The 16,528-nt window shown below is 51.2% G+C and overlaps 1 protein-coding gene across 2 annotated transcripts in view; it reads left to right on the forward strand.

Moving 5' to 3' along the window:
• The window catches only part of Ptpn5 (protein tyrosine phosphatase non-receptor type 5), a 60,949-nt gene that overhangs the window by 38,086 nt on the left and 6,335 nt on the right, over positions 1 to 16,528 (forward strand). For both annotated transcript variants that reach the window (XM_013126454.3, XM_040733303.1), the window contains exons 3-8: positions 8,832 to 9,025; positions 9,573 to 9,680; positions 9,928 to 10,011; positions 10,421 to 10,662; positions 11,707 to 11,896; positions 14,604 to 14,688. In XM_013126454.3, the coding sequence (XP_012981908.1) occupies positions 8,832 to 9,025; positions 9,573 to 9,680; positions 9,928 to 10,011; positions 10,421 to 10,662; positions 11,707 to 11,896; positions 14,604 to 14,688 (903 nt within the window). The remainder of the gene's footprint in view (positions 1 to 8,831; positions 9,026 to 9,572; positions 9,681 to 9,927; positions 10,012 to 10,420; positions 10,663 to 11,706; positions 11,897 to 14,603; positions 14,689 to 16,528) is intronic.

Here is a 16,528-nt window from a genome sequence, read left to right on the forward strand (position 1 = left end):
CAGAACGGCCCACCCGCTGAGTGTTGTTGACTATGGCTAGCTCCAGATGCCTGGCCCCACCCAACCCTCTGTGTCATGGAGGAGAGGCAACAGATGTTGGCACCAGGCCTCCTGAGGCTGTGTCCTGACCCTTCCACCCATGGTGATAGCTTTGGGCAAGTCCCTCTGTCATGGAGTCATTTAAGGACTGACTGAGTCAGCGCTTGTAAAGAGGTCACTGAAGTCTCTCTCCACCAGGCAGTCAAGTTTTGTGCGAGAAGTCAGCAAGCATTATGCGGGCTTTCCATCGCCAGCCTGGCAATCCTGTGTGTGACATCCCTTCCGCTTCTGCCTGGAGTGGGGGCATAGACTGCGACTATTGATGAAAGGACTGTTGAGGGATTCACTCTTATTCAAACAACCACAGAGAGGTTTCACACCTTGCCTGAGTCACTGGGGCTGAGAATAGTGAGCAACTGTATCCTAGTCCAGAACCTTCTTGGGGCCCAAACCAGTTGTCTTATGTTACTGCACCCTGCCTGCTGAAACAGGAAGACGGATAAGCTGTGGGTATTGGGGATGAGGAGATGATTTACTCAGAAAAGTGCTTGTCACACAAGTGCAGAGACCGGAGTTAGGATCCCTAGAATCCACGAAAACAAATTTTTAAAAGTATGGCATCATTTGTAAAATCCACCATCCCCTACCCCCTCCTGGGACACAGAGACAGGAGGACTCTCAGAGCTCACCAGCCAGCCAGTCTAGCCTGACAGGTGAGACCACGCCTCAAAAATAAATCAATAAAGTAGACAGTGAGTGCCTGAGGGACAGCAGAGGTCAACCTCTGGTCCCTACACACAATGCACACACAAGTACACGATGTAAGTCCCCCCATCAGCCAGCTTACTGTCCAGGGTAGATTTGTTCCTTCCCTGTCTCTTGCTGTCCTGCTGCACCTTCTATGGATCTCTTGGTCTCGGTGTTCACTGGCTAGCAGGACTGAGGGGGCAGAGGTGTTGTGGGGAACCAATACACATTCTCAGAAAGCTACTGCCCATTGCCTTTGCAGAGAGGAGTCAGGATCTTTTTTTCACCATGACTCCTAGAACGCTGCTGGCCTGCCCTGGCATAGGCGAGTGCAGACACACAGACACACACAGACATGCATACACGCACGCACGCTCCCGCCTCTATTTCCTGGGTTGTTAGGAGGGTTGAAAATCAATACTTATAAAGCTCTGGAGGCTGCACCGGTGTGTGGTTAAGTCTGTTTCCAGAAGTTCAGCATGATGGCTCCCACCTGCAACCCCACCATTCATGAAATGGAGGTGGGAAGGTCAGGAGTTGCAGATCATCCTTGGCTGCATGAAGAGTTCAAAGCTGACTTGGACTACAGGAGGTGCTATCTTGGGGGCAGGGAGGGGGATCTGTTTGCTTATAATGTTTGGGATAACAGTCAGCCCCCATGCTCTGCCACTGACCACCTATTGACCTTGGTCAAGTCATGTCCCCAAGTTGTCCTCAGTCTTTTCAAAGAAATCATCAGGCTGAGCCTGATATCCCTGTCTCAAATTCTCAGGCTCTGGCAGTCAATGGTTTTGGAAGCCTGAACAGGACTAAGTGCCATGCTCGGGCAGGCGTGGTCTCCTGTGACTGGGAGGCTTGGCTGGAAGGTCATTCTTGGCCACTCTGAGAAAGAAGACCTGAATGGGACACATAACAGACCTGAATGCTCACATAAACAGGAGCAGGCTGAGCCAGGCTTCAGCTCCAGTTATGGTGGGCTGACGCTGAGAGCAGGCAGATGAGTCACCAGGGAGACTCTGTGTTTCTGGAGCTCCAACCAGCCCCCGGGCAAAGGAACTGCAAGGCTGAATGGTGTGATTTGAGAGCTGGGGTACAAAAAAACAGATCAGCGTGTCCTCACATGCTCCAGGTGACATCTGAAGGCCATTTGCCTCCACGCTTCACCCAGTATCTCCAAAGTTTTGGCCTGGGTTACTGATCCTGCCTCTCAGTCACTCCCCCTCCCTCCCTCAACACCACTTAACATCGCAGGATCCATCCGCCAGATGTCAGGTGCAAAGCTGCACCACCAACACCCCGGACAGCTGTTTAGGGCTCAAGACTCCCACACATATATTTTCCTCCCTCTTCAGTCTCCAAGCTCTCACTATCCTCCCGGCCTGTGCTGCAGTGACCCTTTCCTAAGGAGTCATACAGCAAGAAGAAACCAAGTTCAGAGTTCAAATCTCAGGTCTGCATTTACATGGGAAAGGTGCTTGACTTCTTGAAGCCTGCATTTCCTCACCTGGAAAAATCCTTTTCACCCCAAAAGGCAAGTCTATCAGGAGCCTCCTGTTAAATCACTTGTAAGCAAGCAGCCTCTGTGTGGGTTTTGTGCGTGGTAAAGCAGCTACCTTACTGCGAACTACTGAGGAGCTAACCCTCGGTGTAAGCCTCTGCCGCTCACTGACACATGGGGCTAAGGATGACAGCTGCCATACAGAGGCCAGGGCAACTGCTTTGGGAACTGCACAGTCAGCAGCCCAGTGAGGATGTCCTTTCCCAGAGCATGAGAGTGAATGAAAGGCAGGACAGGACAATAAGAAGTGGAACCATTAGCCAGGCGGTGGCGACCCACAGCTTTAATCCCAGCACTTGGGAGGCAGAGGCAGGCCCATCTCTGTGAGTGCAAGGCCAGCCTGGTCTAGAGAGAGTTCCAGGACAGCCAGGAACTCAGAGAAACCCTGTCTTGGAAAAAAAGAAAAGTGGCATCATTTCTAGAAGAAGGACAAGAGACAAGAGGACTAATGGGCCAGGACTCTGGCACCTTGGAGAGCTGGACCGCTGGTTCACTCTCCAGAGCTTGGCCCAGTGCTTGGCAATGTCAGCACACACAATCCTTACTGAACAGCGGGGAAGCAGATACTCGTGATCCCGGTGCTTGTCCTGTACTTGGTGGTAAATGAGTGTGCACCCACAAGTCAGCGATGCCACCCCAACACGGTTCTCCACATCTGTGGTTTCTACCACTTCCTACCGGGGAGCCTCCACTCCTACCCCTGGAGGTCAGGGCTCCTTAGTTTGAGGTCCATGGAACCCCCTCCAGATTATATGCATCATATGGTGTGTGTTTGACAATGTAGCTATCCTGGTTAAAAGTGCCTAATTTCTGTCTGGGAAACAATTTTTTAAGATTTGTATTTTTATTTTATTTTTTGTGTGTGGGTATTTTGCTTGCTGTACAAATATGCCTGGTGCGATGGAACTGGGTCCATCTGGACCGTCGTGAGCCGCCATGTGGGTGCTGGGAATTGAACCTGGGTCCTCCAGAGAAACAGCCAGAGTTCTCAACTGCTAAGCCATCACTCCAGCTCCCAGGAAACAAGTTTTTTTATATTTCTTTTTTAAAGATTTATTTATTTATTATGTATACAGTATTCTGCATGCTTGCATGCCAGAAGAGGGTGCCAGATCTCCCTATAGATGGTTGTGAGCCACCATGTGGTTGCTGGGAATTGAACTCAGAACCTCTGGAAGAGAAGTCAGTGCTCTTAACCTCTGAGCCATTTCTCCAGACCCCAGGAAACAAGTTTTTAATTGTAAAAAGTTTCTGGATTTTTTGTTTTGCTTGGGGTTTGATTTTGGTTTCAGTTTTTATAGACATGGTTTCTCTGTATAACAGGTCTGATTGTCCTGGAATTTGCTTTGTAGATCACCAGGCTGGCCTCAGACTCACAGAGATCCACCTGCTTCTGTCTCCTGAGTGCTGGGACTAAAGGCGTGTGCCACCACTGTCTGGATAAGACTTTGGTTTTTGCTTTTATGGATGTGTGTGTCTGTCTATATAGTAACATTCATTCATGTGGTGCCTGCAGAGGCCAGAAGTAGGTACAGATGACCTGCAGCTAGGATTACAGGGTATTGTGAGCCTCCTAATGCAAGTAGGGGAACTGGACTTTGGTACCCAGAAAGAGGAGCAAGTGCTCTTAGTACTGAGTCATCTTTCTGGTCCCCAAGTTTTTAAATTTCATATTATCGTTATGGGGGGGGGTGCAAGTGCGCGCGCGCGCGCGTATGTGTGTGTGTGTGTGTGTGTGTCTGTGATATTGGGAACGTCACACATGCCATGACACATGTGGAGATTGGAGGACAACTTTGTCAAATTGATTCTCTCCTTCCAACTTTTTGTGGGTTGCAGGGATCAAACTCAGGTCACCAGGTTGTATGGCAAGGACCCTAAGTCACTGAGTCATCTAGCTGGCCCGAGAAAATGATTTTAAATAAACTCAGCTCCCAAAGATGTACATCTGCCTGGTGCCTGGTAAATTTTATCATTTGGTTCATCAGAACCCCAGAGAGGTAGAAGCAGGAGGATTAGAAGTTCAGGTTTATCCTCAACCACATGGTAAGTTTGCAGGCGGCCTACAACACATGAGACCCTGTCTGAAGAAAAAACCGTGTGCAAAGCACCCTCCTCTGTCTCTGAGACCTTGAGCCAAGGCCCCTCAGCCTGTGTTTCCCTCTCACCCACACCGTTTCCATGCAGTTAGGCTGCCATCTCCTATATGCAAATGTAATGAGCACAGGGTCTCAGAGGGGCTGGCTTGCCTTCTGAGTGGCTGCTATGCTGGGCCACTTTAGAAGAGCTAGGTGCACAGTCGGTCTCTGTATCCTATGATTCTAAGTGTGACAGGTGGAATCAGGGCCTGAAACTTGAAAGTATCAACTAGGAGTCATAACACCTGAATGCAGAACTCTTATCTCTTTATCTCTTTTAGGAACATTTTTATTGCTACCAATATAGAGAGAGAGAAAAAAGAGAGAGACTATATGTACCCCGAATATGTGTGTGTGTATATAATATATATTTCAGGGATTTAAGATATATAAACAAAATCACCTCTCCTCTCACCATCCCTTCCCCCCATGAATGACATGTTGGCACACAGCTTTAATCTAAGCACTTAGGAGGCAGAGGCAAATGAATCTCTATGAGTTCAAGGCCAGCCTAGCCTGCTTAGAGAGTTCTAAGCCAACAGGGTTACACAGCAATACCTTCTCTCAATAAATAAAAGTTGTTAATGCCTGGCTTGTTTTCCTTCCACTTAGCATGCATGTGTATTAAACAGCTATTCTATATCAGATCGCCACACTGCTAGCTTGCTTGCAGGACCAACTTGTCTTTATCTTTGCCATGCTTAAGCACATTGATATTTCTCTTAAATGTTAAAGCTAATAAGATCATACTGTGTCATAACCTCGCCTTTCACACTCCAGATTTCCAAACTTTCTTTCCAGGTTATTAAAGACTCATCCACAGAATCACAATATAGTGGTTGCATGATACTTTATTGCAGGCAAGTTTCATGCCTCTCAGACTAGAGTACATGTAACCCTGAGGGCAAAGCCACAGGATAAATGTCACCTTCCTGAAGCAAAATTTGATTCAGAACTTCGGGAGGAAGAAAAAAAAATGCCGTATCAAAGAGCACGGATAAACCACAGTATAGGTTGGAGAAAACCTGTGATTTAAAAATAAAAAAGCAACAAAGTCCCAATCTATGTGAGTTCAGTGTTGTTACCCTGTGAGGTTAGAAACAGACAAGAACAGAATTCCAGTCTGAGCCCCTGTGCGAATGCTTAAGGAAATGCCCAGGGAAGAGAAGACAACGCTCAGGGTCTGCAGCTTAAGCTGAGGCAGAGAGGCCAGTGGCCCTGGCCTGCACCCTTCCACCCATCCCTACATGACATCACTGTCAATGTGTGCATGGGGGCCTGGCCCCTGAGAAACCCCACCCTACAGGGTGGAAACGGGCTTCCCACACAGTCCAGCTGCAAGCAGCTGCTTTTCCCTTCTCTCCTTGCACCCAGCGTCACGCTGAACTTGGTGCTCACCAGCTGTGCCCACCGTGGTGGCCTGCCCTCCTCCTTCCCTCTTAGACTCTACCAGCATCCCAATTCATCACCGGTGCACATTCATTGTTCTGGTTTTCCCATGAAACTAGGAACCGTTCATTCCAAAGCAAGAACTGTATCAGGCACCTACAGAGTATCAGGAATCATACATTGTTTTTCCCTCTGGTATCTAAAGCCTTCATAGCATCTTTGCAAAGCATATATCCACCCCCACCCCATGCCTGTTGAGTAAAAGAAGAAGATGGGAAGCAGGAGGAGGAGTCTGGCAAGGTGACGCACACCTTTGATCCCAGCACTTGAGAGGCAGAGACAGGCTGGTCTCTGAGTTCGAAGTCAGCCAGAGTTACGCTTGTCTCAAGCATACAAACAAACAAAAGGGATAGGGTAAAACAACATCCCTTGTCCACCAGGCACTCACCCAGTCAATATGTATCAAAACCTTCGTGTCAACAGACATGTGCCGCATGCCATAGACGATCACAGAAATCACACTGATGCCACTCTGCCTCCAGGGACTTGTAGGTGACTAGAGACAGTGACATTCTACAAACCATAATGAGTGTAGTACAGGCGGAGTCCCATGAGACTGCCACAGACTGAACCCATCTCTTCCACCTACCAAGTAGGCCACCTTGGGGTTGGGGGCGGAAACCCAACCTCTTAGCACTCTGCCTCCCTTTGTAAAATGGGGGCATGACGACAGTTCCAACTTCCTAGGGATACTGTGAATAATAAGTGAGTTAATGTGCGCCATCTTTCAGAACAGAGCCATGCCAAGGTGTCTTGCTGTGGGTGGTAGTATGAAGGGGTGGCATGGGTAACGGGGCAGAACCTAGTTCCGGTGACATTAAGTTGACAGCTACAAGATGAATAGGGTTTCCTTGATGACATATACAGAGACAAGGGGAGGCACAGTGTTGGAGAGATAACCTAATAGAGGGAATAATAGGGACGGGACAGGGATGTGGCTGGAACACAGCAGCAGCAGGGAGCCATCTGGGGGTCCACAGTCATCAGCAAGGGGCCTGTGATTTTAACAAGGCTTCCCCAGGACCCAGGACTCTTGCATAACCCCGCCATCTAAGTCTGGTGAGAGGCTCGGTAAATGTTGAATGGATGACCGAACACTTGTTCAGCTGCGTTGGCTTCCCCTGCTTCTGTTGTCATCCAACCAGAAAGCAAGCCCTCAGTCCCACATGCATAGTGATCATGGGCAGCCCCTTCCCAGCAGTCCTGTCCAGCCTTACCCATTCGTTTTGCCAGGCTCTTGCATTGATGGCATACTGAGCTGAGTTTGAATGGAGATCTCCAGTGTCAGTGTCTGGAACGGAGCTGCACCTGGCTCCCCCACACCATCATCAAGAGACTCTAGATCTAAGCCGACATGTTAGAGGTGCAACTCTTTCTGAATAGTCTCGATGGAGGCACAGGCAGAGGCACTCTGGTGACAGAGCACTTGGTGATAGCCTGCGCTGCACCTGACAGGATGCGGGGTGGGTGGGGGGAGCTCTGTAAAGCTCAGTTAGAAAACCAGGGATGGACTGAAGATGTAGCTCAATTGGTAAAGCAGTTGTCTCACTAGCTCCAGGCACTGGGCTTGATCCCCAAGCACCACATAAACTACATTTAGTGGTGCGCACGTGTAATCACAGCACTCCAGTGATCGCAAGTTCAAGGTCATCCTCAGCTACATAGTGAGTTTGAGTTCCATGACACCTTGCCTCAAAAAAAAAAAAAAGGAAAAAAAAGAAAATGGAGCCAAGAGGGTGACTGTGCAAGCTTGACAGCCTGAGTTCAAATCCCAGAACTCACAGAGGAAAAACTGAATGTAGTGTCTTGCATATGCAATCCCCGCATTTCTAAGGGGAGAAGGGAGAAAGAGGCAGGAAAAAGAGCCAGCTGGAAGTACCTGCAACACAGCAACCGAGGAAAGAGAGGCTGTGCCTCAAAGTTAGCCTGTGACCGATGCACCTGCACGCATGCTCCCAATAATAATGTCTCTTTTACAGGAAGAGGGGCGATAGCTCTGTGGTTAAGAGCACTTGCTGTTCTTGCAGAGGACCCAGGGTTAGTTCCCAGCACCCATGTCAGACAGCTGACAACTGACTGTGACTCAGGCTAGCTCCAGGGGGATCCAATGCCTCTGGTTTCTTGGGCATCTGCACTCCCGCGCATAAAACCCACATCCAGACATATACAGCTGTGCATAATTAAAGATACTCATTTTCTTAAAAGGGAAAGACTGATGGTGACCCCGACCCCCATTTCTCAGATGGGGAAACTGAGGTTCGAAGAACAAGTGCCCTGAGTCATGACAATTGTAGTCATACTAGAACTAGACCCCAGATAGCCATCATCTGTTCTTCTCACCAGAAGTTTCTTCCGTACTGCCCTGATTTCCCTTTCCTAGTTGGTGTGGGGGTCTCAAAGTGGGGAAGGTGCACAGCCATAGTCACCCCAGGATTTCAGTCTCCCAGCCCCACCTGGGGAACGTATCACAAAAGACAAAACTCTGGAGAGCAGGCGTGGGTGGGTTGTTCAGGGTCACGGCCTGCCTATGCTGTGTTCTTTCTTTCTTTTTTTTTTTCTTTTCTTGCTTTTTTAATTGAGTTTGAGGTAGTTGTTTTTGTTTCCTTAAGGAACGGAAAAGAATGAAGCTGCGTAAATACAACGGTATTAGCTCTGAAAACCCCCCTGCCATTTTAACTCCCTTACTGCAGAAATAAAAGAGAAATAATTTGTCCACCCACACGTAGCTCTTTCTGACGAAGGTAGGTGAATATTGCTTTGCTAATCGAGGGTGACTGCTGGAAGCAGAGCCTCGTCGACTGAGCCAGGATTGAGAGGAACCCTGAAAGGGGCCAGACCTCCACAGGCTGGCAGAGCTCAGAGGCCAGAGTCACCGACCCCTCCTGTCCCGTCTTCCGCAGGTCTCCCCCAGCCGGTAGAGATGGAAGCATTGGACGAGGCTGAAGGGCTCCCCAGCAAGCAGAGGGAGATGCCACCACCCCCACCGCCCCCACCGCCCTCTGAGCCAGCTCAGAAGCTACCACCTCAAGGCTCCCGGAGCCACTCCCTCACTGTCAGAAGCAGCCTGTGCCTGTTCGCTGCCTCTCAGTTCCTGGTAAGGATGTCACAGGCCTCACTAGGGCCTGAAGAGAGGGTGGGGTTGAGGGACAGCCTTCTACTTCTTCCCAAGTTGTCTGCCTGGGGAGGCTGAGGGACGAGCGCCTTTCTGGTGGGCCCTCGGTTACCCCAAGTCTTCTGACTGGAGTGAAGGGAAGGCTGGAGTTCCCAGCTACAGTCTCAGGAACGAAGCTCTTCGTGTCCTGACAACCCTTATCCCCTAAACTAAGAAGACAGGCTCCCCAGTCCCTGAGCCCTGGTCCTGCAGAGTTCCCTCTGAGGACTTCCTGTCTAAGAAGGCTTTTCTGGGAGACTTCTCTTCTGTATGTACCTGTGGGGTCTCCTGTGGGAAGGGCTCTGTCTCGGCCACCTATGATTAGTCTTTCTCCCAAAGAGTGCTGGGCAGCCCTTCCCTCGGCTGCCCAGTCTGAGAGGCTCAAGAGCTTCCTGGAGGCCCAGGTTGGGGCTGAAGGTGAGCTTTGCAGGACAATATAGGGGCAAAGGGCTGCAGCTATACGCTCAGTCTGCTCCCCTGACTGCCCCAGCTCGCCTGCGGGGTGCTCTGGCTCAGTGGCCATGGCCACTCCTGGCTGCAGAACACCACAGACCTCATCTCCTCCTCGCTCACACTGTTGAACCATCTGGAACCTGTGGTGAGTAAACTCTGGGGGACCCCCTAGAACAGTGGGGTGGAGTCGGGGTAAGCTGGGACTTCCCATCCCTCCCTCACTACTCCTGGCTGGGACATCTCTGAGTTCAAGGGATGTTTCCAGGAACCCAAAGGTCATCTGTGTGCATCCCATCCAGACCCAGGATGGGTTTCCTTGTTACTTTTGAATAAGAACATTGTCCTCCCCCCGACCCCTCAGGACACTGACCAGTTTGTCTGACGTTCCCCAGGCCTGGCTGGGTTCTGGGATCTGGGGAATCCCAAGTCTGCTGCTCGTCTCTGTAACCGTGGGCCTGGTCATCATCACCACCCTGGTAAGGTGCCCTTTTGTCTTCAGCTGCAGGCAATCCCTCCCTCTCTAGAAATCCCCACTTCCCACTAGATCCATCTGATCCCCAGGCCGGCTAACCTGGGCTCTGACTAGGGCGAAGACAGGCTTGTCTCCGTCGGCAACATGCCTGCTTAAAGCAAGAGGCTCCTTTCTAGAAGTGATCAGGGCTGAGAGAAAGGGCTGAGGCAGAAAGAACCTCCAGTCCCCACCCAGAGGGATTAAACCCACTAGGAACTGGGGACAGAAAAGGGAGAGTGGGGGGGGGCAGAACCTGACATCTAGGACCCAGGAGAATGTGGTTGCTGTGGACCTTACAGCATCAGACAGCTCCATCCCACGGGGTACCTCCAGCAGGCAGCAAGCATGATCCCAGGCTGTATGCTCCCAACCAGGTGTGGCACGCCCTCAAGGCACCCCCGGAGCCACCTGCACCGCTGCCCCCAGAGGACAGGCGCCAATCAGTGAGCCGCCAGCCCTCCTTCACCTACTCGGAGTGGATGGAGGAGAGGGTAGAGGATGACTTCCTGGACCTGGACGCAGTGCCTGAGACTCCTGTGTTTGACTGTGTGATGGACATCAAGCCTGAGACTGATCCCACCTCACTGACTGTCAAGTCCATGGGTCTGCAGGAGAGGTGGGAGGGGTAGACGAGGGGTGGGTGGGGGGGGGGTCACAAATCCTCAGCTCCCATTAGAAGGGAGCTCCCGGTCTAAAGCACAGGCTTAGCCTCGTCGCTTAGTATGTGTACACGTGTGCTTTTCCAGTAATGCCCATTGACCTGGGTTCTTCAAGTTGAATGCCCAAAGGTACAGTTCCTTCCCGTGCACACACAGGAGCACACATGTGCACACCCATACTCTCCTTGGCTTGAGGAAGTCAGGGTTGGTTTCCTTATATAGGGCTTGCTGGGGCCTTTAACTTCACTGTGTTCCGTGTAACTTGACAAAGGGACAGTAGGTACCATTTCCCAAAACCTCTGCTTCCCTGGAGTGCCCCCAGAGGATTCCATAAGCAAGTTTTGGAAAGTAGTAACGCCCTGAGTTTAGGGCTGGATAAGCAAGCTTACACATGGTTTGAAGTACACACGGGATGTCACAGAAAATACTGGACGAGGACTCGGAAAACCTAGACAATAGTTTTTGGCTCTGCCACTTCATCATAGTGAAAACCTGGACAATGCTAGTGACCCCCTGAAACCCAGTGTCCCTTTCTACACAATGAGGATCCCTCCTGTTCTAAGGTTTGAGGCGCCGAGCATGACGGAGTTGGCCCAGCCTAGATATCCTTGCCGCTAGAGGCTGCCTTTGAGCTCCCTGCTTCCCTAGATGCAGAGGGCCCTGGCCTCTCCCAGCTGAGATGCACTTAATGCCATGACAACCTCATTCTAGAACGGTGATGCTGGGGTCTGCAGCTGTGCTCTTGGGCTTGAGGCTAACCTTTGCATGTATCTCCCCTGTGGGCCTCCTTCCACAGGGGAGGGCCATTAGGGGTTGCTTAGGAGTTGAGCTTTTGGAACTTGGGCTTTCACCCCACGGTGGGAAGGAGTGGACAGAGGTGGAGGCAGAACCGTGTCGCTCCTTAGGATAAGTTCTTGTCACATCCCACCCTGGTCTCCTCTGACCACCTTCTTCCTTCCTTTCATGCCGAAGGCTCATATCTTCTTCCATGACCCTTGCAGGAGGGGCTCCAATGTCTCCTTGACCCTGGACATGTGTACCCCTGGCTGCAATGAGGAGGGTTTCGGCTACCTGGTGTCCCCACGAGAGGAGTCAGCCCACGAGTACCTGCTCAGTGCCTCCCGAGTCCTCCGAGCAGAGGAGCTGCACGAAAAGGCCCTGGACCCCTTCTTGCTGCAGGCAGAATTCTTTGTGAGTCCCTTGAAGTGACCATCCACATTCGCATGCGTAATGGTCCACCACCCGGCCAGTCAGTACTCCGGAGTATACAAACCCATTCATGGAATAGACTAGCATCCCCTTATCATCTCTCCCAGCATCTGGGGAGTGCTCTTACCCTCTGAAGCCTGATGTCCTCACCTGGAAATTCGGACAAATGGCAGGGTCTTTGCAGGGGTTAAGGGGGACGATACCATACATCAGGCAGACAGTGGTACTTCTGTGCCCTGGGAGCTGCAGAAAGCAACCTCCTCCTAGTGGTGCAGTTCAGACATAGGGCGGACATGTGCCTACCAGCATACACAAAGCTTGGCCAACCCTCCTAGAAAGAAGGAAGCCTCTCCCATCTTCCCGCCCTCCTCTGCCTGATGTCATCAAAGATGTCTGTCCCCGTGCTCCTTCCCCCTCTTTTCCATCCTGGGTCTCAAGCTCAGGCCCTAAGTCCTTTCCCAACCTCTGTCTGACATGTGCTAGATTCAGAAGGTCCCAATAAATAATAGTCAGGTGGATCTCTGTGAGTTCGAGACCAGCCTGGTCTACAAGAGTTAGTTCCAGGACAGCCTTCAAAACAATACAGAGAAACCCTGTCTGGAAAAAAAAAAAAGAGAGAACGTGTGGCCTGTATTGTCACCGAAAGTTAAGTCTGAAGTGAGACTCGGCAGTGTGAGCCTTTTGATACTGATCCTCAGGAATAGCAAACTCCACTGCCCATGGGGTCTGCACCCATGGGGGGAGGGGTCAAAACAGGTTTCTCTGTATATAGTCCTGGCTGTCCTGGAACTCAGTCTGTAGACCGGGCTGGCCTCAAACAGAAATCCGCCTGCCTCTGCCTCCCGAGTGCTGAGATTAAAGGTGTGCTCCACCACCGCCAGGCCTGCACCCACAGTTAATAAAAGAACCCCAAGGGGGGCAGGGAGGAACTGAAGCCCAACAGTCCACTTTCCCATCAAACTCACCAGTCAGGTAGCTAACCCACTGTGCCGCTTGGGCTCAGTGCTCCAAGATCTCCAGAGCTTGTCTCCATCTGCAGAAAACCCAAAGTGATGGCACCAGCTCTCTCCTTCAGTCTTGGGCTCCACCCCCACACCAGCAGGTCAGGTGACCCACCGGTACCTTCCTCACATCATTCCCACCTCAGTGTCCCTAGATAGCCTGCCTCCATCACCCCAGCCCCAGCTCCCAGCTCCCACCACTGTCCTTTCCCTGTGGAAACCATCCTCCATGTCCCTTCCTGCTCAGTAGATAGCATAGATTTTGCCAGGGAGGAAGGAACACAGTCTGCTCACCCACTCCATGGGCAGTTCTGCAATTGCGTATTGTAAGTTTTTTTTTAATTATCATTTCTTTTCATTCTCACAAGAGCCCCAGAAGCTATCTCTATCTGCATTGGGCAAAGACCATCTAGAATATCCAGAAACAGTGAACCCTATGACCAGGTTGCTAAAGTGTGCAGACATTTTAGACAGGAGTGCATAGTGAGGCATCCCTGGGGAGGTACCCCAGAGGCCATGGGTGAGGGGATAGAGCTGAGGTGAACCTAAGAGTTAGAGGCAATTTGGAGGTGCAGGGCTGAAACTAGTGCTCTCGGCAAGCATGGCGCCTTGAACGCAGACTCCCATGGGCCTGGGCAGAGGAGAAAGGCATGACTGAGAATAGCAAATCAAAGAAATCCAAGTGAGGGTGGGCGTTGGTGGCACACACCTTTAATCCCAGCACTGGGGGGGGGGGTGAGCCAGAGGCAGGCAGATTTCTGTGAGTTCGAGGCCAGCCTGGTCTACAAAACGAGTTCCAGGACAGCCTCCAAAACAATACAGAGAAACCCTGTCTCGAAAAACCAAAAAAAAGGAAAGAAAGAAATCCAACAGTGAGTTCAGGGTTAGTGAGCAGCCTACTGAGGCTGCTTCAGATTTTTAAAAGTTGTGTGTGAGGAGAGCTGGGATTTTAACTCAGTGTTGGGTACGTGGCAAGCGTGCACAGGGTCTAGGTCCAACCTCCAGTATAAGGGGAGCGTGTGGAAAGGGACAAGAGACCAGACCCAACTGCAGATAAAGGGAGGCTGGATCCAAAGAGACCTCACAAGCCAGGGTGCCCATCAGACCTGGAGCAGCTTCGAAGTGACAAACAGCCTTATGGGATAAGAAGCCGGTTCCCTTTTTACTGGGCAATGAGGGAAGGTTCTAAGAGGAAGTGACCTCAGACAAACAGGATGTGCAGAAGAGATGAGGGTGGGTCAAGTATTACCAAAAAGTGAACATCACAAATGAAAGTCCAAGGTGAGGGTGACCACTGCAGGAACACATATCCCCAGAACTACCTGGCTGGTTGCTGCACAAAGAGCAGGGAAGGAGAGAGTGGTTGGCAAGGTCTTGTTTGTTTTCGCTTGGCCTTTTATTGAACATCTATCTCAAACCAAGCTGGCCCTCAGCAAACAATTGCTGTGTTATTTATTTTATGCACTTGGCATATGCCAGTAACTATTCTAAGTGTGTGTGTGTGTGTGTGTGTGTGTGTGTGTGTGTGTGTGTGTGTGTATTCACTCAGTAGTAAATGATTGTCAGATGAATGCATGAACTCAAGACAGGCCCTGCAGTGGCGGTTGGAGGCAAGCAGCCCCTGAATTTGGACTTCTAGGGAAGACCAGCCTGAAGCTGCTCACAGCCCCCATGTCTTCCTCATGTAGGAAATCCCCATGAACTTCGTGGATCCAAAAGAGTACGACATCCCAGGGCTGGTGCGGAAGAATCGGTACCGAACCATCCTTCCCAGTGAGTGCCTGCTGCCCCAGGGTAGGGAGGGGAGAGGGTCCTGTCATCCAGGAAGGCCTCAAGTCCAGCGACAGGCCTCCAGAGATGGCAGACAGTCGTCCAGGAGATTGGAGGGAGGCCAGGCCAACCGAGGAGAAGGGAATGAGAGCGGAGACTGGCTGGACCCTTGTCCTGCCTGGCTAGTGGCTCTGAGCTCTGTGGAAGCTCTGAGAGAAAGGGTGGCTCTGAGGCAGTGAGCACTGACTGGAGTATTAGCAGGGCCTTTCTCTTCTCAATGGGTACGTTTTAAGAGGAAGCCATTGCAGGCTCAGAGAAGGTAAGTGGCTTATCCACAGCCATACAGCTTAGTAAACAAAGACCTGTTCTGAACCTGGGCTTCTGTGACCCCTGTGTTCTCTGTGACCTGGCAGTCAGTCCTCTGGCAAGCAGAGCCACCTCCCAAAGGGAATAAGGTACCTTCATCCTGTAGCGGTCTGTCCAAGTGAGGCTACACAGGAAAGCCTAAGCAGGTCTTGTCTCCTTTGAACGTGGTCAGAACAGGTGACCTACTGTTCCCATTCCATCCCGTGGTATCCCTGTCAGGTCATTTTGATCAAGGCCCTCTGGGGGCTAGCTCAGAAGGAGCGGGTTGAGTTGTTGAAAGCGAATCCCCAAAAACCTACTCCAACCGGTCTGTGGAGTAGGGAGCCCTGAAAAAGCAGTTTGCCATCAGCGTCTCCAACAGCATGTAAGATGTCATGACTTATTTTTAACTTTTACAATATCGACTTGTGGTTACTATGGTTACACAGTCTCTAGGTAGTTATGTTTAAACAAAGCACCATTTAAGGCCAGGATGTCTTAGTCGGGCTGCTCACCTCTTCTTACAACTTATCATCCCTGCTCCTGTTCTCCCTACAGGCAGGGGCCCGGGTACCCCAGAACCTAGGGTTATGCTGGCTCCTTAGAATGGCCTCTGGAGTCAGCCAGGGTCCATGTGGTCCTGCAGGATCATTGACAGGCTCCCAGCTCCTCCAAGCAAGCCCTCAACCTCCAGGCCCCAGACCGCCCCCCAAGCCCAACACAGAATGTTGCACAGCCAGGCAGAGCTGGCCCTGAAGTGTATAAGACTAGACTGGGGAGGGGGGACACAGGTCATAGAAGGCTCAGCAGAGGCAGCCTCTGGGATACTGGGTGGGGGGACCCCCTGAGATTTCTTCTGTCGTTGATTGAACACATTTCCTGAGCCCCATCCCGGGGACTGAAAATCTGGATTCTGTGCACAGAGTTTGGTGTCAAGCAAAAGAAACAGCTCTGTGGACAGTCCCAGGATGAGCACTGGCCCAGCGGGGCACAATGACTGTCCCGATCAGCACCTCAAGCTCCAAAAGAGTGCGAGCAGCTGGGAGACAGCCTGGACCTTCTTGAACGAATGAGTGGATGAATCTCTAGATCTGGCCCCCTCCCTTCCATCCTTACTACCAAATGACTTTGTGGGGGTTCGGTCTCCCACGCTGTCCGGTTCTAATGAGCACCGTTGGCATATGGCGCACTCGCATAAGCGTCCCTGTGACCTTGGCACTGCTTACGGAACTGCGGCAGTCGTATCCTGACTTTTTCTCCTCCCCCCACCCTGTCCCTCTCTCACAATGGGGCACAACAGAAATGGAATCATGTCACCTTCCTCCTTGAACAGTCACTGTCACCTTCTCTAGGCGTGGTATGTGAGTCTGTGGCACCTGGCTCCTCTCCAACTCCCATCTCTCCGATCTCACTCAGCCTTGGCCTGCGTACCTGGTCAGACAGCGTTCCCTGTTTTCCCTCCTGGCCCTTCAATTTCTGAAAAGTAGCACATCCCCTG

The sequence above is a fragment of the Mesocricetus auratus genome, unplaced genomic scaffold (genome assembly GCF_017639785.1).
Source record: "Mesocricetus auratus isolate SY011 unplaced genomic scaffold, BCM_Maur_2.0 Super-Scaffold_100030, whole genome shotgun sequence".
NCBI lineage: Eukaryota > Metazoa > Chordata > Mammalia > Rodentia > Cricetidae > Mesocricetus > Mesocricetus auratus.